The sequence below is a fragment of the Girardinichthys multiradiatus genome, chromosome 1 (genome assembly GCF_021462225.1).
Source record: "Girardinichthys multiradiatus isolate DD_20200921_A chromosome 1, DD_fGirMul_XY1, whole genome shotgun sequence".
NCBI classification, from domain to species: Eukaryota; Metazoa; Chordata; class Actinopteri; order Cyprinodontiformes; family Goodeidae; genus Girardinichthys; species Girardinichthys multiradiatus.
Window position 1 is genome coordinate 1,862,740 of NC_061794.1, and position 24,866 is coordinate 1,887,605.

Genomic DNA, 24,866 nt, shown 5'->3' on the forward strand with positions numbered 1-24,866 from the left:
GGGTAACACGCCATGTTATAAAGCACGAATCATCTCAGCCTGGTTTCTTGAACATGACAATGAGTTCACTGTACTCAAATGGCATCCACATTCACCAGATCTCAATCCAATAGAGCACCTTTGGGATGTGGTGGAATGGGAGTTTCACATCAATGATGTGCAGCTGACCAATCTGCAGCATCTGTGTGATGCTATCATGTCAATATGGACCAAACTCTCTGAGGAATGTTTCCAGTACCTCGTTGAATCTATGCCACGAAGGATTAAGGCAATTCTGAAGGCAAAAGGGGGTCCAATCCAGGACTAGCAAGGTGTACCTAATAAAGTGGCCAGTGAGTGTATAGAGGCTTAAGCACTCGTCGCAGCTGTTCCCTGGTTCTGATCCCAGACACGGCAACCTGTGCTGCATGCCCTTCTCTTCTCCTCACTCCATGTCCTCTCTGCCTACTTTCAAGAAATTACAAAATAAAAGCCACCAGTACCACAAAAACAAGTCTTTAAAAAAAGACTTGCCACATTAGGTCAAGCAGAAGCTTTTAGCTGCTTTAGTGTTGGTATAAGCTGTGTTTCATTGTTTACTTACCTGATTCTGACTATAGTGTGAGCTGAGTGTTGGAGCTGGAGGAAGGCCGGAGGACAGGTCACTCTGTTACTTCTACACCATAAATTCTGGAGGCATTTAATCATGTTGATTGTGCACCCTCTTTGCATGATGCAGTCTTATTGAAAGTGTTGGACTGAGCTGACTGATCATTTCTTTTATTTAAGTTATGGCACACTTTCGATCGCCCCTGCATGTTGTCCATGGTTGTGTGCACACTTCCTGCAGATACTTCTTCGTTGGGGTTTGGCAGCTTCTTTTTCCGGTCAGCGGACTGGGCCTAAAAACTAGAAATCGGTATTTAAACATTTTAACAATTCCAGGAGAATCAGCATTGTAGTCCAGGGTCCAACTGATTCTGGAGACTCTATGCCCAACCCTAATGTTCTAAGACGAAAGTGGCCACTGAGCTTAGTGTCCTCAGCAGGTTGCAACAGAGATACAGAGACTGGAAGAGTCACAGAAATGCATAGAAATTTATATTCTTTGGCCACATCCCACAGTAATGACCTCTTCCTTGTAATCAGTGCCTTGCGCAACCACATGGGGAATTCTTCTTAACTCCTGGCACATTTCAGGGAGGTGAGATGCACCCTAGTGGCACCTCACTCCATTCGAAACCGTTTACATCAGCGTAGTCTTCATTCTAGATGACCTGCAAAGGTATACGTTACCACACCACCAGGCAGAGACATCGTCTGGGTCATGGATCATTTACACTGGACAAGGGACCAGTGGACCTCAGTGCATTTCTCTGGTGAAAGTCAATTCATGTTGAGCAGAAATGATCGCTGACCACGATGTTGGAGACATCAGGGAGAGCACTATGCCTCAGTCACTATTGTTTCCAGACAAGTAGCCTGCTCTTTCTCCAGACCCTATTCTCATTGAAAACCTTTGGGATCAGCTGAGTTGCTGTCTAGAAGTTTGTAACTGTATCTCAGAACCTCAATGACCTGAGGGCCGCCCTACAAGAAGAGTGGGATGCCATGCCTCAGCAGACAATACGTTGGCTTGTGAACAACATGAGACATTGTTGTCAAGCTGTAATTGATGCTCAAGGACACAACAATTTTTTGTTTCAGTATACCCACCTCTGTTGCTGGTTTATGTTTCAATAAACTGTTTGAGGTGATGAAATCAAAATTCAATGCTTCTACTTAAATGCCCTACTTTCATTATATAATATCAGTGTAGGTTGAAGTTTTACGTTTTCAACAAATTTAACCCGAAAACCAAATATCCATAACTTTTTGTGATTAGTTTATGCAGTAGTTAATGGGGGGGTTGACCATAAAGTGGTGTCTACCCAAAAACCTCTTTCTTTTGAGAAAGGGTCTTATTTCCCCAATTTAATACACAAAACCATCTTCTAATATTTTCCTCTGAATGAATGAACTTTTTGGACATGTAAACAAAAAATCCTCCTAATATAAACCTATTGGATATCTTAGTGTAGTTTGTACAAAAAGCCTGATTCAGGATGCTACATAAGGTTGTTGGTTTAATTGTAGAGTGGGAGTGGAAATTTAGTTAAATAACACACCTGTCATCAGTTGATAGAATCAGAATCAGAAAAGCTTTATTGCCAAGTACGTTTTTGGACATGCAAGGAATTTGTTTTGGCGTAGTCGGTGCAATACAATACAAATTAAACAGTATAAACATATCTACAATATAATATAAATATATGTACACAGTTTTAAGTGAGTGAGAGTAAATATAGAGCAGTATTGGGTACGAGAGCAGTACAACAGTGCAGATGATCAGTGTGCAAGTATGGCAGTGCAAGTAAAGCAGGAGTCCAAGCTGAGCGTTAATGTAACGCATAGAGTTGCAGGTTACAGGTGTCCTGTCAGCAAAAAAGGGGGTGTGTGGGAAAGGGAGAGTGTCAGGGTGGTTTCTGGGCTTTGTCAACAAGGCTGGTGGCAGATGGGAAAAAACTGTTCTTGTGGGGTGAGGTTTTGGTCCGGATGGACCGCAGCCTCCTGCCAGAGGGGAGAGTCTCAAAGAGTCTGTGACCGGGGTGGGGGGGATCTGCCAGAATCTTCCCTGTCCGCTTCAGGGTCCTGGAGGTGTACAGTTCCTGGAGCGACAGTAGACTGCAGCCAATCACCTTCTCAGCAGACCGAATGACACGCTGCCTGAATGACACTGCCTGAAGTCCACAACCATCTCCACTGTCTTTAGAGCGTTGAGCTCAAGGTTGTTCTGGCTGCACCAGTCCAACAGATGGTCCACCTCCCATCTGTACACGTACTCGTCACCATCAGAGATGAGTCCGATCAAGGTGGTGTCGTCTGCAAACTTCAGAAGCTTGACAGACTGGTGACTGGAGGTGCAGCTGTTGGTGTACAGGGAGAAGAACAGAGGAGAGAGAACACAGCCTTGGGGGGAACCAGTGCTGATGGTCAGGGAGTCAGAGACGTGCTTCCCCAGCCTCACGCGCTGCTTCCTGTGTCAGTGATCCACCTGCAGGTGGAATCGGGCACACTCAGCTGGGAGAGCTTCTCCTGCAGCAGAACTGGGACGATGGTGTTGAAGGCAGAGCTGAAATCCACAAACAGGATCCTGGCATAGGTTCCTGTGGAGTCCAGGTGCCGGAGGATGAAGTGAAGGTCGTCGGTGAGACGTCGGTCGTTGATGGAGTGGGGGGCTTTCGGCTTGTTGTTGGTGATCTGCCTGAGCCCTTTCCACACAGACGCAGAGTCGTTGGCTAAGAACTGGTTTTGGAGCTTCTCAGAGTACAGTCGTTTGGCCTCTTTCACTGCCTTGCCAAACTTGTACTTCGCCTCTCTGTATGTCTTTGTCCCCACTCCTGAAGGGCCTCTTCTTTATCCAGTCTTAACCTTCTGAGTTTGGCTGTGGACCAGGGTTTGTCGTTGTTGTAACTCACCCTGGTGCATGATGGTACACAGCTGTCCTCACAGAAGCTGATGTAGGAAGTCACAGCCTCTGTGTACTCGTTCAGACTGTTGGTAGTAGTCCTGAACACATCCCAGTCTGTACAGCCTAAACACGCCTGGAGATTCTCCACAGCCTCACTGCTCCACTTCCTTGTCGTCCTCACAACAGGTTTGCAGAGCTTTAGTTTCTGCCTGTATGCAGGAATCAGGTGGACCATGATGTGGTCGGATTGGCCCCTTGCAGCACGTGGGACGGCGTGATAAGCGTCTCTGATGGTGGTGTAACAGTGATCCAGAATGTTGTCCTCTCTGGTCGGACATTTTATAAACTGTCTATATTTGGGGAGTTCGTGGATGAGATTACCTTTGTTAAAGTCGCCAACGACAATAACTAAGGAGTCCGGGTTGGTCCGCTCCACACTCAGTATCTGGTCGGCGAGCATGCGCTGTGCGACCTGCACGTTAGCTTGCGGCGGGATGTAAACACCGACCAGGATGAACGAAGCGAACTCACGGGGGGAATAGAAAGGCTTACAGCTTATGATGAAGGCTTCCAGGTCTGGAGAACAGTGCTGCTGAATCACTGTGACGTCGTTGCACCAACCACTGTTGAGGTAAAAACAGATTCCTCCACCTTTCGCTATGCCGGAGAGTTCTGTGTCTCTGTTCGCTCTGTAGAGCTGGAATCCTGCCAGCTGCAGCGCAGAGTCCGGTATTAATCCACACAGCCACGTCTCCGTGAAGCACAAAACTGCCAATGAATAAAAGTCCCTGTTTTTCCCCAATAGCAGTTGTAGTTCCTCAATTGTGTTGGGAAGTGAGCGCACGTTAGAAATATTCCAGGTAACAATTCAATTCAAAGATACTTTATTGATCCCCAAGGGGAAATTAGAATTCCAGTACAACGCATCCAAAAGGGGGGGACGGGTCACCGAGGGTTTGCTGCCCACTCACAGGCGCTGCCTGGTGTTTGTAGTCCACGCTGGCGAAGACGTACCAGCACCCCAGCCCGTTTCCCTCTCTTCAGGCGTTTCACCGCGTGAGCAAAGGTGAGCGCACCTTTGACCAGAATGTTCAAAAATTCCAGAGCAGTAGGCAGAAAAGTGGGAAATAACTCCTCTGGTGTAGTAGCCCTGATGTTCATGAGTTCTTCTCTGGTGAGAGAGCTCCGGGTACCATCACAGAAGACCGTTTTAAAGCACAAAACAAAACAATGAGCACCAACACGCCGAGGCGACCATCTGCGGCGCCATCTTGGATACTGATTTGTCTTTTAAGTTGTTTACACTTTACACTTGTTTTACACTTTAACCCTTCCTAATGTGGTGTTCTGGTCTGTGGGACCCATTTCCATTATTTACTGAAGGAAAAATTATACAATTAATGTAAATTAATTGTAAATTTGTTTCCACTCATATCATGATTTTAATTAAGTGTTTGATTGTGAGGCATTAAAAATCACAAAATGCAACGGTCCACCAGACCCAGAAACATTGAGTAAAAACAATATGAACACTACACAAGGGTTAAGAACAGTGCCTTGCATTGCATACTGTTTTGTGAAAGTAAATTGTTTTCTGAGCACCTTATGATAATTTAGTGTTTTAATACTGTATGTATGAAACATTGTCTCTATGCCATTAAAGCCCCACACCATAATAACCTACACCCTGCAAAAAAGTTGATGAAATTAAAGAAAACTGTCAACACAACTTAAAGATGAGAATTTCAGTACACAGCTGTTGAAAGACTATTATGATGCTGCCATTCTCTTTTCTTAAAGCCCAGAAAAGCTACCCATTAGGTTTGCTGTCCATATTTGTATTAATTTTAATTTCACATAACCCATATCTGTGCAACCCTTATTGGCACAAGTGTTGAAGCTTAATTTGTTAAGATTTCTGACACTGATTTACAGCTTGGCATCTCTCAGCATACTTTTATAAGCTATTCAGGTTATCTGTTTGATCTACATACATGGCTTGATCAATATGGGAAACAAAGGAGTGATCCCTTTCAATGTCTTAATATGAAATAACATAACTCGGCAGATGCCTAGCATTTCCCAAATTCATTTTTGGATTTTAGTAGATGCTGTTTTATTTTTTTAATAAAGACAATAAAGCTTTAGGTATATTACAGCATCAACAGATTAATGTTAATATTTGCATGTGCGTCTGGATTGCTTGACTGTCTGTTAATGAGTTTGCTGTTTTTAGGAGTGCATCTCTCAATCTGCGGTGAAGACCAAATTTGAGCAGCACACAGTAAGAGCTAAGCAAATCTCTGAAGCTCTGCGGCGCATTATGGACTTGGTACACATAGCTGCCCAAGAACAGAGGTGAGTGTGATACTTAGTGCAAATATGTTTATTCTTAACAGTATCACAGAAGTTGAGGAATTATGTCCTTGACAAACTGAAGTTGTACTAAAGCGATTGAAGTTTGTGTGACGGTGCATTGCAAAAATATTCATTAGCTGTTTAACATTTTGATACATCACACCTGCTAACTACAGTCATGTTTACTTCGGATTATATATTGAAACACCAATGTAATTGTGGGTGAAAAAAAAGGAAAGTAAAGGTTTTCAATGGTTTTTACAATGGGTTAGTGACCCTTCATTAATACTTTGTAGGACCATCTATCACTGCAGTTACAACTGCAAGTCTTTTAAGGTATGTGTCCACTAGTTTCCACATCTAAAGATTGAAATTCTTGCTCATTCTCTTTTCAAAATTGCTCAAACTTAGTCAGATGGAGAGTTTTGAGTTGGTGATTTTACTTACTTTTTAGCTGCTATTTTTAGTTGATCTTCACATTATAAATTATTGAAACACAGGATTGGAGTAATAATTAAACTGTATATTTCATTTGTTAGCAAATATAGTTTAGGCTACAAAAAAAGTCCTTTGGGCCTATTAGTTAGGCTTACAAGATGGTGTGCAGCCATAATATTCTGTCCTCTGTAACAAAGAGGGCTGTGAGAAAATAGTCACAGGAAGCTGAAGAAGCCCTGCAAGGTTGCTTTGAGGTTAAAGAATGGGACGCACTGTGCCAGCCACATGGAGAGGACATCAATGCCATAACTGAGTGTGTAACTGACTATATAAACTTCTGTGTGGATATAACCATCCCCACCAGAATCGTGAGATGCTTCCCCAATAACAAACCCTGGATCACCAGTGACCTGAAGGACCTGCTTAACAAGAAAAAAGCCTTCAGAGAGGGAGACAGAGAATGATTGAGGAGTATACAGAAGCAACTTCAAGTCAAGATAAGAAACAGCAAGGAGGTGTACAAGAAGCTGGAGAGCAAGCTCCAGCAAAACAATATCAGAGATGTGTAGTCAGGGATGAAGAACATCACAGGTGTCAAGCAGAAGGATGATCAGACCGATGGAGGTCTGGACAGAGCCAATGAACTGAACACATTCTTCAATAGGTTCAGTTCAGAAACAAGCTTCGCATCCTCCTCTCCTTCTCACAGCCAAACAGACATCCAACCCTTCTTTGACCCACAGCTTTTCTGTCACTTCCACCTCAGCCTTGTATCCTTCTGCTTCTACGTTTGCCTTCAATCAAATCAGAAGATGCTGATGCTCCGTTTGCCTCCCCCTTCCACCTGTGTGTCTGAAGAAGTCAGGTGAAGTGACAACTGGAGAGACTCAACCCGGAACAAGGCTGCAGGTCCAGATTGTGTCAGCCCTAGAGTCCTGAAGGGCTAGGCAGAGCAGCTCTGCGGGATTCTGCAGCACCTCTTCAACCTTAGCCTGGCCCAGAAGAAGGATCCAGTGTTGTGGAAGACCTCCTGTCTTGTTCCGGTACCAAAGAAAACTCACCCATCAGTTCTCAATGTCTACAGACCGGTTGCTCTGACATCCCACATCATGTAGGTCCTAGAGAGACTCCTGTTGGCCCACCTGAGTAAGCAAACAAACTATCAGGACCCCCTTCAGTTTGCTTATCGCTGTGGAGTTGGAGTTGAAAATGCCATCATTCACCTGCTTCAACAAACCCACTGTCATCTGGACAAAGCCAGGAGCACTGTGAGGACCATGTTCTTTGGTTTCTGCAGTGCATTTAACACAATTCAACCTGATTTGCTTTGTCAGAAACTCCAGAAGACTCAGGTGGAGGCCTCAACAATCTCCTGGATCAAAGACTACCTGACAAATAGACCACAGTTTGTGGGACTGAAGGGTGGTGTGTCTAACCAGGTAGTCAGCAGCACAGGAGCACCACAGGGGACTGTACTCTCACCATTCCTTTTCACTCTGTACACCTCAGACTTCCAGTACAAGACAGACTCCTGACATCTGCAGAAATACTCTGATGACACTGCAGTTGTGGGGTGGAACAGAGATGGACAAGAAGCTGAGTACAGGGAGCTGGTGGACCGCTTTGTGACATGGTGTAGAAACAATCATCTCATCTTGAACGTGAATAAAACAAAGGAGATGATTGTAGATTTTAAGAGAAACAGGATTTACATCATGGGAGAAGAATTGGAGGTGGTGGGGAAGTATAAATACCTCGGTGTTCACCTCGACAACAGACTGGAGTGGAGATGCAACTGTGAAGCCATCTAGAAGAAGGGACAGAGCAGACTGTTCGTCTTGAGGAAGCTTGGGCCATTCGGTGTTTGCAGCAAGATTCTGCATATCTTCTATGAGTCTGTTGTGTAGAGTGTGATCTCTTCTGCCATCATCTGCTGGGGAAGCGGCATCAGTGCCAGGAACTTAAAAAAGCTCAACAAGCTAATATAGGAGGCTGGCTCTGTTCTGGGGACTCTTCTGAAACCTTGGGAGATCATTGTGCAAATGAATCTTGCTGTGAATCTTCAAAAAATGAATAACATTATGGAGAACCCTTAGCACCCTCCTTATGAGACTGTTGAAAAACAAAAGTGTGTCTTCAGTCAGAGGCTTCTCCAGATGTGCTGTAAGACAGAGCGCTACAGGAGGTCCTTCCAGCCCACAGCCATCAGCATCTACAACGGCTTTTTGAAGAAACCTGTATAATATGAGCTATGACAACATTTAATTTCCCTTTGGGATTAATAAAGTATTTTTGAATTGAATTTGAATTGAATCTTATACAATGACTAAAGTGATGTACACTGATAAAACTAATAAAATATATGTATGCTTAGCAGATATACTGTAGCATCAATACAATAATTCTAGAATCACCTAATAAAACATAAAAACAATATAAAACAAACTAATAAAAATAGTTAAATGAATGAAATAAAAAAGTAAATGAATAAGAGCCAACATCTCAAACTGAGTTGAAAGCCAAGGAGAAAAAATGTGTTTCAATAGAGATTCAAAAACATCGAGTGAGTCTGCTTGTCTAATTTGCAATGGCAACTTATTCCACAATTTGGGGGCAGCATCTGAAAATGCTCAGTCACCTCGCAACTTCTTTTTTGGCTTCGGGACAACTAACAGTAACTGATCAACCAACCTGAGAGAGTGTGAGGGAACATACCTTTGAATCATGTCAGGGGCAAGGCCATGTAAACACTTAAAAACGAAAGAACTTTACAATCTACAGTACAGACCAAAAGTTTGGACACACCTCATTCAAAGAGTTTTCTTTATTTTCATGACTATGAATATTGTAGCTTCACATTGAAGGCATCAAAACTATGAATTAACACATGTGGAATTATATACTGAACAAAAAAAGCATGAAACAACTGAAAATATGTCTTATATTCTAGGTTCTTCAAAGTAGCCACCTTTTGCTTTGATTACTGCTACGCACACTCTTGGCATTCTGTTGAGCTTCAAGAGGTAGTCACCTAAAACGGTTTTCACTTCACAGGTGTGCCCTGTCAGGTTTAATAAGTGGGATTTCAAGCCTTATAAATGGGGTTGGGACCATCAGTTGTGTTATTCAGGAGGTGGATACAGTACACAGTCCTACTGTTAGAATTTGTATTTTGTCAAGAAAAAAGCAGCTAAGTAAAAAAAAACGAGTGGCCATCATTACTTCAAGAAATTAAGGTCAGTCAGTCCGAACAATTGGGAAAACTTTGAAAGTGTCCCCAAGTGCAGTCGCGAAAACCATCAAGCGCTACAAAGAAACTGGCTCACATGAAGACCACCCAAGGAAAGGAAGACCAAGAGTCACCTCTGCTGTGGACGATAAGTTCCTCCAAGTCACCAGCCTCAGAAATCGCAGGTTAACAGCAGCTCAGATTAGAGAACAGGTCAGTGCCACACAGAGTTCTAGCAGCAGACACATCTCTAGAACAACTGTTAAGAGGACAATGTGTGAATCAGGCCTTCATGGTAAAATAGCTGCTAGGAAACCACTGCTGAGGACAGGCAACAAGTAGAAGAGACTTGTTTGGGCAAAGAACACAAGGAATGGACATTAAACCAGTCGAAATCTGTGCTTTGGTCTGATGAGTCCAAGTTTGAGATCTTTGGTTCCAACCACCGTGTCTTTGTGCGGCGCAGAAGAGGTGAACGGATGGACTCAACATGCCTGGTTCCCACCGTGAAGCATGGAGGAGGAGGTGTGATGGTGTGGGGGTGCTTTGCTGGTGACATTGTTGGGGATTTATTCAAAATTGAAGGCATACTGAACCAGCATGGCTACCACAGCATCTTGCAGCGGCATGCTATTCCATCCGGTTTGCGTTTAGTTAGACCATCATTTATTTTTCAACAGGACAATGACCCCAAACACACCTCCAGGCTTTGTAAGGGCTATTTGACCAAGAAGAAGAGTGATAAGGTGCTGCACCAGATGACCTGGCCTCCACAGTCACTGGACCTGACCCCAATCGAGATGGCTTGGGGTGAGCTGGACCGCAGAGTGAAGGCAAAAGGGCCAACAAGTGCTAAGCATCTCTGGGAACTCCTTGGAAAACCATTTCAGGTGACTACCTCTTGAAGCTCATCAAAAGAATGGAGCAGTAATTAAAGCAAAAGGTGGCTACTTTGAGGAACCTAGAATATAAGACATATTTTCAGTTGTTTCACACTTTTTGGTTCAGTATATAATTCCACATGTGTTAATTCATAGTTTCGATGCGTTCAGTGTGAAGCTACAATATTCATAGTCATGAAAATAAAGAAAACTCTTTGAATGAGGAGTGTCCAAACTTTTGGTTTGTACTGTATATGCAAACAAACCTGAAGCCAATGGAGAGATGCCAAAACAGGAGTGATATGTTCATGTTTCCTTGTTCCTTGTAAAATCTCAAAATGATGCCTTGAAAAAAAATGGTTAGACTTTGGGCAGTTGCCTCAGATGATAAAAAGTGGACTTGATTACGGATTTAGTCTGTGCATCAAGTTTAAAATCACCGTCCAGTCTCACACCCAGGTTTGTTGCTGTCTGAGTCAGATACTCTGTTAAAGGACCCAGATAAGCATGGGCTTTAAAACATCACTGGGCTTAAATAACATCACCTCATTCTTTTGTTCGTTAAAATGCAAAAAACTCCAAGACATCCATTCGTTGATTTCAGCAAAACATTCCGCAAATTGATTCACAGAGAACTGTTTTCCTTGTTCCAGTGGCGTATAAATTTGGCTATCATCAGCATAGAAATGAAAGGCAATACCATATTTCTGGAAAATTGAACCAAGAGGACGCAAGTAGAGGGAGAAGAGAAGATGGCCAAGTATGGAGTCTTGGGGAATCCTACATGTAAGGGGCGCTGCTAAAGACTCAACAGAACCAACTCGAACACAAAAGCTTCTTTCAGTTAAATAGGACCTGAACCACTCAAGAACAACGCCATGAATTCCCACCCAGTTCTCCAGGCGAGATAAATGGATCTGATGATCCAATGTGTCGAAGGTAGTAGTTGGAACCAATAGCATTAAAATAACAGCGACCAGAATCTGTGGCCAAAAGAATGTCATAAATCCTCAACAGTGCTGACTCAGCACTATGATAGGCTTTAAAACTAGATTGGAATGGTTCAAGAAGGTTATGCTCAGCTAAATATAAAATCAACTGATTATAAACTAATTTCTCCAGGATCTTTGACAAGAAAGGGAGTTTTGAAATAGGACAAAAATTCTTTATTCCAGTGGAGTCCAGGCCAGGCTTTTTGATCAAAGGTGTCACCATTGCATGTTTAAAACAGGCTGGAACATAACCATTGATCAAACTGTTTTCTGTAGTATTGGCTATATTGAGGAAATGAAAAACCTCTTTAAAAAGATGAGGTGGAATCAGGAATTAGATTTGGGTTTAGAGGATCTTATTTTCAATGGAGCCACCTTATCTAAACAGTCTGACAGATTGAATTAAAATAAGAAACAAATGCCTCAACATCTAAATGAATGCCCAAAGAATTGCTAGAACAGATCATAGATGAAAAGGCAGCCGAGAACTAGGCGGCAGACGAGGAGTTTATAACCCGAGTGCGCTGTGCTGGAGCGGAAGGTTTGACTGAATAACAGATGAGTGATATGTCAAACACAACAGGCAAATGGTCTGCAAATACACAAACTTCCAGATTAGATCCATTAAAACCATTAGCTAAAACAAGATCCAAAGTGTGGCCACATTCATGTATCCGGACCAAAAACAAACTGAACAAAGTTAGAAGAATCAATAAGAAATAAAACGTCTTTGGCCAACAATTTTTCAGGACAGCAAACACAAATGTTAAAATCTCCAGTTATTAAAACATGATCGTATTTAGGCAGGACTCCTGCCAAAAAAAGTCCACAAGATAGTTTGTTGTATTTCGGAGGTCTATACAGAACAACGCACAACACCGGGAGAACTGATACAAGTTCAAACAAGTTCACCTCGAAGCTGGAATAAGAAGATAAAGATGTAACTTGTTTACCGAGAAAGCTCTCCCTGTAAATGGTAGGTACACCTCCATAACGACGTGTCATTCTCGGAGAGCTGAAGTAGGTGCAGTTCAGTGGCAAAAGTTCAGAGAAAGTGCTAGACTGTTAGTCATCCATGTCTCGGTTATAAATAGAAAATCCACTCCACGGAGGTGAAAAAATCCTTTAGAATATAGGTCTTGTTGGCTAGGGATCTAGCATTCACCAGAGCTGCTTTAACAAGAACGGGAGCTGGGGTCTTATCAGTCCAAGTAGCCCAGTCTAGCAGGCGCAACTTGGAGGGATTCACCCCACGACCGTAGAGTTGGAGAGAGGAGAGACAACGGGCCGGTTCCCCCTCATCCAAACCAACCGCAGGAATCAAGGAGGAACAGATTGGATCCAAAGAGAGCACCAAGAGATGCAATGATGTGTAGTCCTAAATTCTCCGTGGAGACCTAAAGGAGAACATGCCAAACAGGCTTTCAGTCTCACCAGCCAGCCGCTGTTTCTCCCACGCCGTTTGCACACAGGTGGAGCTGGGGCGCAGCACAAGTAGGCCAGTATATCAGGTAGAAACTGAAGGCAAAAAGTTCCCTGTCTTTCTTGCCCAATCGGACCTAAGTAAAATAATCTGTGTCGGAGGTTAAATGATGCTTGCCAATTATACACCAGCTGAGAGTTGGCACATTAGAGCAATAGGTGTAAACAGCAACAAAAACAACAAAAATAAAACCAAAGTTTGCAGAGGCTGACTCACCAGAGACACTGGCGCTGCCATCTTGTTTGAGACAGTAAAAAAATCTTATCTCTGCCTTCCAAAAACCGAGATCAGTTTCGATTGGATGTTGTCTCTGTTAACATTTTCATCTCGTTTTTATTCGTTGACTAATCTAATAATCTAATAATACTTTTCCAACCACTTTGCCTTGATCTAGTGTTCAATAAAGAAACAGGTGGCGGTTTCTGCTGAACAAGGACGAAACTAAACTGTAGAGAACATAACAAATTAACTGTAGGCGATTCCTTAATTGGTAAGCTACCACTTTCTGCAGGACATTTGATAATACAGATAAAGTACTTTTTGGCCTGTAATTACTTGCCAGATCAGCTTCTGCAGATTTACAGATCGGCAGGATCCTTGCTTGCTTCCAAGTGTAAGGGAACGTTCCACTGCTCAAGGATAAATTAATCAGTTGTAAGTGGTACTGAGAAAATATAAATATAATAAATAGTATTTAAGTGAAAAAGATTTTAAGTGGCTGTTTGCAAGTCTATCTATTATAGGGGCGACTGTGGCGATAGTGGCAGGCGTTCGCCTTGTAACTTGCGGGTTGCTGGTTTGAACCCCTGCTCGGTGGTTCAGATTTTATGGCGGCTTTACTTCTGACAGTTTCCCTCAGGGCACCTGTGACTACAGTCAGTGTAGCTTACCACTGTCAGTGTGTGAATGTGTGTAAGAATGGGTGGATGACTGATTGCAGTGTAAAGTGGATTGGGGTCTTCAGACCTGATAAAGCTCTTTGTGTTTGAATGATTGTTCTCCAGTCATAAACCCCGTCATCTTCAATGAGATCATGAGGGGACGGATGCAAGGACTTCAGACCGGATGCAAGAGCGGATGCAAGGACTTCAGTAACAATTTTCAAGTTCACATTTAGGAGGGAGATGGGAGAGATGATAGACGCTGCTACACAATAAGGGGTCTTTATCACTTTTAATATATATTATAGCTTCTGATAAAGTGCTAGGCAGAAGACTGTTTAAGAAGGCCTCATGATACATATCTGTCAAAACTGGTGTCAGAAGATCCAAGCTAGCCTTATAATACTCTGAAGGGTAACCATCGGGGCCAGGAGATTCACCTGGATTTAAAGACTCAATGGCACCCCAGCAAGTAAACTGACTGCTGCTGCAATGGCCAGCAACACAGACAGTAACGAAGAATCTGATGTTTCTTTAGATATATTTCAGTCACTATCAGAGAGAGAGGTAGCAGAGTCAGAAGAAGTCTGTGAGCTGTCATCAGATGGCAGACCACAAGTGTTAGAATGCGAAGACAGTCATGCAGTTCGACCACATTTTTGCTGAATGCTGGAGCACTGCCGGAGTCAATTATAAATGAATCAGGTCTCGGAATGAGCACAACATCCAGATTTTCAAAAATAATTCACTAAAGATGGACTAGATCACGCTATATCAATAAATACACATATATTTATATAGACACGTGTATATATTAGCAATTATTTACATTAGATCGATTAGTTCATTTACTGGGCTATATACTTTAACTAAGGTAATCTAAACTGAACAATTAAACATTATATCCACCAAACCAAGCAACAAATATACAGGGGTTGGACAATGAAACTGAAACACCTGTCATTTTAGTGTGGGAGGTTTCATGGCTGAATTGGACCAGCCTGGTAGCCGGTCTTCATTGATTGCACATTGCACCAGTAAGAGCAGAGTGTGAAGGTTCAATTAGCAGGGTAAGAGTACAGTTTTGCTCAAAATATTGAAATGCACACAACATCATGGGTGACATAACAGAGTTCAAAAGAGGACAAATTGTTAGTCACGTCTTCCTGGCGCATCTGTGACCAAGACAGCAAGTCTTTGTGATGTATCAAGAGCCACGGTATCCAGGGTAATGTCAGCATACCACCAAGAAGGACGAACCACATCCAACAGGATTAACTGTGGACGCTAGAGGAAGCTGTATGAAAGGCATGTTCGGGTGCTAACCCGGATTGTATCCAAAAAATGGCTGCCCAAATCACGGCAGAATTAAATGTGCACCTCAACTCTCCTGTTTCCACCAGAACTGTCCGTTGGGAGCTCCACAGGGTCAATATACACGGCCGGGCTGCTATGGCCAAACCTTTGGTCACTTATGCCAATGCCAAACGTCGGTTTCAATGGTGCAAGGAGCGCATATCTTGGGCTGTGGACAATGTGAAACTTGTATTGTTCTCTGATCAGTCCACTTTTACTGTTTTCCCCACATCCGGGAGAGTTACGGTGTGGAGAAGCCCCAAAGAAGCGTACCACCCATACTATTGCATGCCCATAGTTAAGCATGGGGGTGGATCAGTGATGGTTTGGGCTGCCATATCATGGCATTCCCTTGGCCCAATACTTGTGCTAGATGGGCGTGTCACTGCCAAGGACTACTGAACCATTCTTGAGGACCATGTGCATCCAATGGTTCAAACATTGTATCCTGAAGGCAGTGCCGTGTATCAGGATGACAATGCACCAATACACACAGCAAGACTGGTGAAAGATTGGTTTGATGAACATGAAAGTGAAGTTGAACATCTCCCATGGCCTGCACAGTCACCAGATCTAAATATTATTGAGCCACTTTGGGGTGTTTTGGAGGAGCGAGTCAGGAAACATTTTCCTCCACCAGTATCACGTAGTGACCTGGCCATTATCCTGCAAGAAGAATGGCTTAAAATCCCTCTGACCACTGTGCAGGACTTGTATATGTCATTCCCAAGATGAATTGATGCTGTATTGGCCGCAAATGGAGGCTCTACACCATACTAATAAATTATTGTGGTCTAAAACCAGGTGTTTCAGTTTCATTGTCCAACCCCTGTAGCTTCACTGCACTCTGTGTACTCACCCATTGGTTCTACAGACATGAGAATGTCTAGTTGCATGAAAAATAGAAACCGTTTAAACTGTTTAAACAAGTTTAAACTTGTTTTAAATGAAAAATTTAATTGGAACCTGATGTAAGGGCTTAAAGAGAGCTTTAACCCATTTGCGTTGAACCACCACTAAATCCCACTGAGGAAGCATTGGAGTGACATAGGTCTCTGTCTACAGATGTTTTCCAAAAACCGTGTCATCAGTGGGTGGTTAAAGATTGTTCTATCCCTAAAACCCTCATGACAGGAGTAAATGGCTGCAATATATGTTTAAATTGTGCTGAGAGCTAAGGTTCTGTTTAGCTGCTGGAGAAATGACAATACACAGGCTAACGGACATGAATTTGAGTCCTCGCCTTTCTCTGTACACCAGTGCTGAAAAGCTGTCAATTTAGATGCTAATGATGCTGTGGGTGGCTTGTGCACCCTAAATAAAAAATATATATATACAAAATATGGACGGAAAAATAAAATAAATTAAAGCTGCAAGCAGCATTGAAAGCCCTCGCAGCTAGCGACCGCGGGAGCCTGGCTTCGTCACCTACCCACTGCAGAGGCCGCTGTTCAATTCCACACGTCGCCACTAAGTGGCACTGTGAGCGACATGTCATACAATCTTCGGACATGCAGAGTTTTGGTCTGGCGAGAAGCATGCAAATTTTTGTGGAAATCGGATCTTACAGATTGTTTATTAGTGGGTGGGGCAAAAACGTTGTCATCAATTGACTGTGCCAACATGTTCACCATTGACCCGTGATGATGTGTACTACATTTCAAGTGGATCCGATGATGTATGAGGGAGATAGAGTACTTGAAATGTCCTAGGGGGCGCTGTTGATCCAATTTCCAATGTAATCCAATGGAACTGTTTGGGGGCTGACAAAGATAAACTATATTTATTTTGGAGTGAATTGGTCCATGCATGTGCAATTTAGAGCCAAACGTATTGTTAGGTTTATGATTATTGATTGATTAATCTTGATCAATATTTATAATTACAAATCATAATCTGACAAAATCAATTTCTTAACCAAAAATCCTCATTTATGAATCGAGACCAGAGATGTTTCTGGTGTTGTAATTGTGGCTCAACGCCTCTGACAATTACAACCGTTGAATACTCCGTAATAATTAATAACTATTGCCGGAGATGTCACTGTTTAATCGACCGTTTCTGCCGAAACGTGTGGAACTTGAACCTTATTTTGACTGACACATCACCTTTTGCACACAATGAAACACAAAACGCTCTCTCTTTATCTATGTGAATATTTATTAATTTCCACCTACTCAACATGCAAAATTCTACAAACACAGGGGTAACACATCTAAATAAGCAAAAATCAACCAACGGTAGTGGGTATGTATTGAGTCAGCCAGCAGTTTATGGCACTACAGACGAAGGAAAATGAGGATATGAAAGGGGTGTGGTGGCGAGTGGTGGGGGTTGGAGCGCAGCTCCGACTGTCCTTATGGTCTTCTGATCATAAAACTTCCCCCTAACTCCTGAGCACAAAGGATTCTAACTTTTGGCGGCAAGCTAGCACAGTGGGATTGAAGACAAAGGGAAATGGAGAATTTTACCATGAGGTCGTTTTAACAGTCCAGTCTTGCAACGCACCCGCGTTGACTCTCAGATAGTAAAAACACAAACAGCTCTGGGAACACGGCGGATCCCGATATCAACATAACATCAAAGTTCAATAAGCAAGGTTACATTCACATATTATTCAGAACACATGAGATCCTAACCAGCGATTCTGATCGCTTCTACAACCTCTGACCCTGCCCAGGCCTTCTAATAAAGAAATAAAAGATCAAATAAAAAGATTGGTTTTACTTGGTGTCGTCTTCTTCCTGAGTGAGGGAATCCGAGCGAGGAAAAGTGGGGTTAAGTTAATTGTGCGTCCACAATCAACTTCAGGGGAGCGGTCAGTCTTCGTCCTTTGGTCTTCTTGACAAAAAGGAAAAATAGGATCTGACCATCAAAGTTGACTTGAAAATGAAACACGATAGCGGTTCGTCTCTCCGAAACTCCGTGTTCTCAGTTACGTGTTAACTCACGTCTTCGATCGGCAAAGTGAAATCTCTGGCCTTCTTAGTCCAAAAACCTCAGTTATGAATTGTTCGTTGTCCAACGAGAGAGAATGAATGAACTCTGCAAAGAGCTCTTCTCTTAAAGTGGTGCGCTTCAGTCACTAGACCGGTTTCTAGCAGAAGGCAAGTTTTCAAACATGAGCACCTTCCTATATAGCGCCCTGTGACGTCAGACTTGGGACGCCCAGTCATATCAGTCGCAATGCTCGATGGGATATGTAGGAGCGGGCTGTCCTGGGTGCAAAATGGCCGATGCCATTGGAGGGGCACAGTGACGTCCAACAACGTGCAGATAATCCAATACTCAGCAAACAAGTGCTCCAACAGTATGGACGTGGTGTGACATCACAATTTGCCACGCCGTCACAACCGCACCTCCAGCTAAACCAGTCAGTAGTGGCGATTGTCTTAGACTATCATGTTATCTATTACTTGGGACAGTTTCATGTTGATTAGCTGAAGGACACCAAATATAGACCATCAAACAGAAAACATGACATTTCCTGTACTCAGCAGGCAGGGCTTTGATGTCAGCATCTGATCAGTGACTATTGTTCAGGGCCAGAGGCAGATCAATCTTAGAAGGTTTTTATGTCTCTCTTACTTTCTTTGTAGGAGCTATATCGATTTTGTCTTTCATGGCGAGAAGTCATATTTCGAGGCTTGACCACGCCCACACACTTTCATGTATCAAAAAGCTTTTGATAACTTTTGATCCCCAGTGCCTTAAGAGTAGACTGAGTGAGTTTCAAGTCTCTAAGTCAAAAGCTGTTTAAGAGTTCGCTCAGATATGCGGGCTAGAAACAATAAAACGGGGGTCAAAATCACAGCTTCAATCCAAAATGGCTAACTTCCTGTGGGGTTTAGAACAAGGCTCCAAGAGACTTTTTTTTTTTTTAGGTCCTGAGAGGTTACAGTTACTTGTGTGTACCAAATTTCACAATCCCCGGTCATAGCATTGCTTGGGGCTGATTTTTAAAAGATTTCAATGAGGTGCTGTGGAAACTTTAGGCCACGCTCACTAAATATCACAACAGATCTCTTTTGGGGACTTGACTAGGATCAATCATATTGAATTTGGTGCAGTTCAGATCTATGCGGAAATTAGAGGCAAACTTATGGGCATGGCGTGACGTCAACCTTCACCACACCCTTTTATGAAAAGTGACTGTTCAAATGAAGTTAGACCCACTAGTTATAATCTCACAGTTTGAAGCGGATTGAATGTAGACAGCCAAATAGTGACCTTTTGCAGTAAAAAAATAAGTGACTTCTAAGACCCGTCTGAGGAGGCGGGTCTTAGACGATGTCAGCATATGACCCCATAGGATTGTCGGGAACCCAAAAATCCTCCTGCATGGCATCAAATGGCATTCCATGCCTCCTTGCAGTTCCATGGCAGGCCCCAATAAATATAATATATAAACAATCCAGTTTAGAGGTGGATAGTAATAGATGCCCTCATGCAATGGGCATTGGAGGCAGCCCATTCACTGCTCTCCCTTCATTGCTATGGCAGGCCCCAACTAAGAAATGTTGAGGGTTTTATTTTGTAAATATCTGTACGTTTATTTTGAAAGGATAAAGTAGACCCATTTCCATCACTAAGTCCCAGCAATAGTGTTAAATCCAATGCTGCAATGTGTGTGAAATATGAAGACTTTTATTTTGTAGGGTATGTCTAGGTCCTATTTTGAAAGTCGAGCAAAATTGTCCTTTCAGGTCTGGGTTAGTTCCATTAGTTATATAGAACCTGCTTGCTATTCTAAAATCATTGTGTATGCCATTATCAACTTAAAATTTCAATAGTAACTATGGAAGGTTGAAGCTTTTATTTTGAAAGTTTCAATAAGCCTTATCTTAAAGGGCCAACATAGTCCCATTTCTGACACTGGGTGAGCTCCAACAGTAGTGTGAAGCCCAGTCCTCCAATGATTTATAGTTTAAAATGTAAACGCTTTTAGTTTGTAGAGCATGTTTTGTCTTATTTTGAAAATCCAGCAATCCACAGTTGATGGTAGAGGGAGGCGAAAGAATTCCACATCCTCCGTTCCTGCTCTGTTCCGTTCCGACCGACGGAGTACCGGCACCGTCGATTGACGTTCTCCGTCAAATTACGGAACAACTCAAATTTTCTGGTCTAACTGAAATATTTCAGGTCTTTTATTGTCTTAATACGGATGATTGTGGCATACAGCTCATGAAAACCCAAAATTCCTTTTTCACAAAATTAGCATATTTCATCCGACCAATAAAAGAAAAGTGTTTTTAATACAAAAAACGTCAACCTTCAAATAATCATGTACAGTTATGCACTCAATACTTGGTCGGGAATCCTTTGGCAGAAATGACTGCTTCAATGCGGCGTGGCATGGAGGCAATCAGCCTGTGGCACTGCTGAGGTCTTATGGAGGCCCAGGATGCTTCGATAGCGGCCTTTAGCTCATCCAGAGTGTTGGGTCTTGAGTCTCTCAACGTTCTCTTCACAATATCCCACAGATTCTCTATGGGGTTCAGGTCAGGAGAGTTGGCAGGCCAATTGAGCACAGTGATACCATGGTCAATAAACCATTTACCAGTGGTTTTGGCACTGTGAGCAGGTGCCAGGTCGTGCTGAAAAATGAAATCTTCATCTCCATAAAGCTTTTCAGCAGATGGAAGCATGAAGTGCTCCAAAATCTCATGATAGCTAGCTGCATTGACCCTGCCCTTGATAAAACACAGTGGACCAACACCAGCAGCTGACACGGCACCCCAGACCATCACTGACTGTGGGTACTTGACACTGGACTTCTGGCATTTTGGCATATCCTTCTCCTCAGTCTTCCTCCAGACTCTGGCACCTTGATTTCCGAATGACATGCAGAATTTGCTTTCATCCGAAAAAAGTACTTTGGACCACTGAGCAACAGTCCAGTGCTGCTTCTCTGTAGCCCAGGTCAGGCGCTTCTGCCGCTGTTTCTGGTTCAAAAGTGGCTTGACCTGGGGAATGCGGCACCTGTAGCCCATTTCCTGCACACGCCTGTGCACGGTGGCTCTGGACGTTTCTAGTCCAGACTCAGTCCATTGCTTCCGCAGGTCCCCCAAGGTCTGGAATCGGCCCTTCTCCACAATCTTCCTCAGGGTCCGGTCACCTCTTCTCGTTGTGCAGCGTTTTCTGCCACACCTTTTCCTTCCCACAGACTTCTCACTGAGGTGCTTTGATACAGCACTCTGGGAACAGCCTATTCGTTCAGAAATTTCTTTCTGTGTCTTACCCTCTTGCTTGAGGGTGTCAATAGTGGCCTTCTGGACAGCAATCAGGTGGGCAGTCTTACCCATGATTGGGGTTTTGAGTGATGAACCAGGCTGGGAGTTTTAAAGGCCTCAGGAATCTTTTGCAGGTGTTTAGAGTTAACTCGTTGATTCAGATGATTAGGTTCATAGCTCATTTAGAGACCCTTTTAATGATATGCTAATGTTGTGAGATAGGAATTTTGGGTTTTCATGAGCTGTATGCCAAAATCATCCGTATTAAGACAATAAAAGACCTGAAATATTTCAGTTAGTGTGCAATGAATCTAAAATATATGAATGTTATATTTTCATCATGACATTATGGAAAATAATTAACTTTATCACAATATGCTAATATTTTGAGAAGGACCTGTATATTCATTTAGGAGAGTGTTAGCCTGTACAGTATTTGTCAGTTTCACCTTGAAGAGTAAAGCTCAGGCCTTGTCCTCCCTCAACAGAGGCAGAGTTCTGTTGCTATGGTGATAGCTCCAGCTGTCAGCCCACACACCTCTGTGTTATTAACAGCTGCAGCTGATCGTCTTCCCCTAAGACTGCAGATCTTAGTCTCAAAAAGGGGTCCGAACAAATCGCGGCTGTGCAAAAACCGTGGATGGTATTTGAAATATGTTCTAACTGTGGGACTGTCGTCCCTCGTCCCCGATTGTGTAGATTTTCATAGCTCTACTTCATTCGCAGTATAACATAGGATGATGAAAAGAAATGTCACTCAAGAATTTTTGCTTAAACATCACTGAAATACATGGGAAAAGGCCTGTGGACTTCTTTGACTCCTGGCAAACGAGGGGTTTGACGGAAACCCTGAGAACTAGAGCAGTTACTAAGAAATTGTGTGAAAGCAGAGGCCCGTTTCTACAAGCTGACTGAAAGTGGTGATTGTAGAGCGAAATTTGTATTCATCAGGGCGAGTTAAAAATCATTTTTCCTGAAAGAAAAAAGAACAGCTTTCTACACTCTAGTAAACTGACATCTCCACTCTGAGTGGGATTTTCTCACCAACTTTGTGGCACTTGAAGTCTAAATATAGATAAACTGTAATGGGTATCAATACACCATTTTCCCTTCTGAGAAGATGATAGATTTCTCTACAAACTGAAAGTCAAACTGTGTTTCTAGGTGAAAGTATGCCCACACAGCAGAGCCTCAAAAACATTGAATTTTGAGGATTTCTTCCTCCCCTGACTCCAATAATTTCTATGTGGTTTTTGGAGCATGGTTTTTCGTTAATTACGTCGCCATATTAACTCAAAACGCCAATAAAAGTAATAGCACACATCTCGAGACCGAACCGGACGTTTTGATATAGAGATATATACACTGCTCAAAAAAATAAAGAGAACACTTAAACACAATATAATTCCAAGTAAATCAAATCTTCAAATGATTCAGCTGTTTGATATCTTTTACAATTCTTCTACAATCGCGATTCAAATTTTATGCAAGATTTTTGACGATTTTGATTTTATAATGTAATCCTATGGCGGAATTCATCAGTTGGTAGAGTGTACGCTCTAGGTTTTCGAATAACCTGAGAAAGAACGAACCATCTATCCTGACTCGCTCAATTTTCACTCTACTGGCACAAATTATGTATCAAAACGCAAAGTCAACACACCCTGAATTTGGAAACCTTTAGGAATTTCAGAAAAAATCAGAGCAAAAAATCCTTTGTGTTTTTCTCCATTTTCCCTTTCTTTTCACCTAGTGTTGTCCCTTTAATGTTATATTTTCAGCAGAAAAGTGTTAATATTCTCGTTCCCCTGTCCGTTATGAGAAAAACGGTCCAAGAATGACGTCAATAGCCCTTACGGTTTCCGAGTTATGGGCGGTAGTTAGGGAGCATGCGCCTCCATGTTAAAAGCCCAGGGAAGGGGGAGACGATAGTGAGGTGCTGCATTAGAAATGCTGCAGGTGTCAAGTTACACTGACGCTCTTTGCTGATTGGCTGATTCATTCCTCACTGTTCTATTTATAGCTCTGTGTATCTTGCACTGTATATGTCCGTATGTGATTCTGTCTTTGTTTCTGCATCTATTCTCTCTGTGTCTCACACTCGGACACGCACACACAATCAAACACCCACACCCACACACACATTCATGGATTACTATCTTCATTGTCTTCATTTCTATGGCCTACACCTGACCCTACCACAAATCCTTTGCCAGTGGGTACACACACACAGACACATGCACTCAGAAACACACACACACACACACATTCATGGATTACTGTCTTTGTGAGGACTTTCCATTGACTTTCATTCATTTTCATTCATTTCAATGATCTAAATCTGATCCGATCCCTAACCCTTTGACCATCTTCATTGGAGGCAACTACATGGCGGCCATTTTGTGTGTGGCATATAAACAACATGTACTGCTGTTCCAACAACTAGACAACAGTGATTAAATTTAAAAGGCAATTTCATAGATTTTGGCATATAGGCTGTTAGCACATCAGAACCTAGAACGAATTTCTATCAGAACCACACCCGAACTCCATCAGAACCAAGAGAAAATCTCCATCAGAACCAGTTAGGAACCTTCCACCAGAACCAGGTCCAAACTCTGTCAGAACCCCGAAGAAACCTCTATCAGAACCAGAACCAAACTCCATCAGAACCAAGAGGAAATCTCCATCAGATCCAGTTAGGAACCTTCCACCAGAACCAGGTCCAAAGTCTGTCAGAACCAGGAAGAAACCTATATCAGAACCGGAACCAAACTCCATCAGAACCAAGAGGAAATCTCAATCAGAACCAGTTAGGAACCTTCCACCAGAACCAGGTCCAAACTCTGTCAGAACCAGGAAGAAACCTCTATCAGAACTGGACTCAAACTCCATCAGAACCAGTAGCAAATCTATATTAGAATCAGACACAAACTCAATCAGAACCAGGGGCAAATCTCCATCAGAACCTTCTATAAATCTCCATCAGAACCATATACAAACACCCATCAGAACCATGTCCAAACTCTATCAGAATCAGATGGAAACTCTATTAGAACCAGGAAGAAACATCTATTTGAACCAGGAATAAATCTCTTTCAGAACCTGGAAGAAATCTTCATCAGAACCATATACAAACCTCCATCTGAACCAGGTCCAAATCTCCTTCAGAACCAGGAGGACCCTTCTATCAGAACCAGATCCAAACTCCATCAGAACCTGGAACAAATCTCCATCAGAACCGGACCCAAACTCCATCAGAACCGGTTAGGGACCCTCCACCAGAACCAGGTCCACCAGAACCAAGAGGAAATCCCCATCAGAACTTGGTAGAAATATCCATCAGAACCAGTTAGGAACTGTCCATTAGAACCAGGTCCAAACTAAATCAGAACCTGAAACAAATTTCTATTAGAATTAGAGCCAAACTCAATCAGAACCAGGAACAAATCTTCATCAGAACCATATACAAATCTCCATCTGAACCAGGTCCAAATCTCCGTCAGAACCAGGAGGACCCTTCTA

The 24,866-nt window shown here is 42.7% G+C and overlaps 1 protein-coding gene across 2 annotated transcripts in view; it reads left to right on the top strand.

Annotated features, from left to right (window-relative positions):
• The window catches only part of mfn2 (mitofusin 2), a 179,225-nt gene that overhangs the window by 61,925 nt on the left and 92,434 nt on the right, over positions 1-24,866 (top strand). For both annotated transcript variants that reach the window (XM_047367090.1, XM_047367081.1), the window contains one exon: positions 5,727-5,848. In XM_047367090.1, the coding sequence (XP_047223046.1) occupies positions 5,727-5,848 (122 nt within the window). The remainder of the gene's footprint in view (positions 1-5,726; positions 5,849-24,866) is intronic.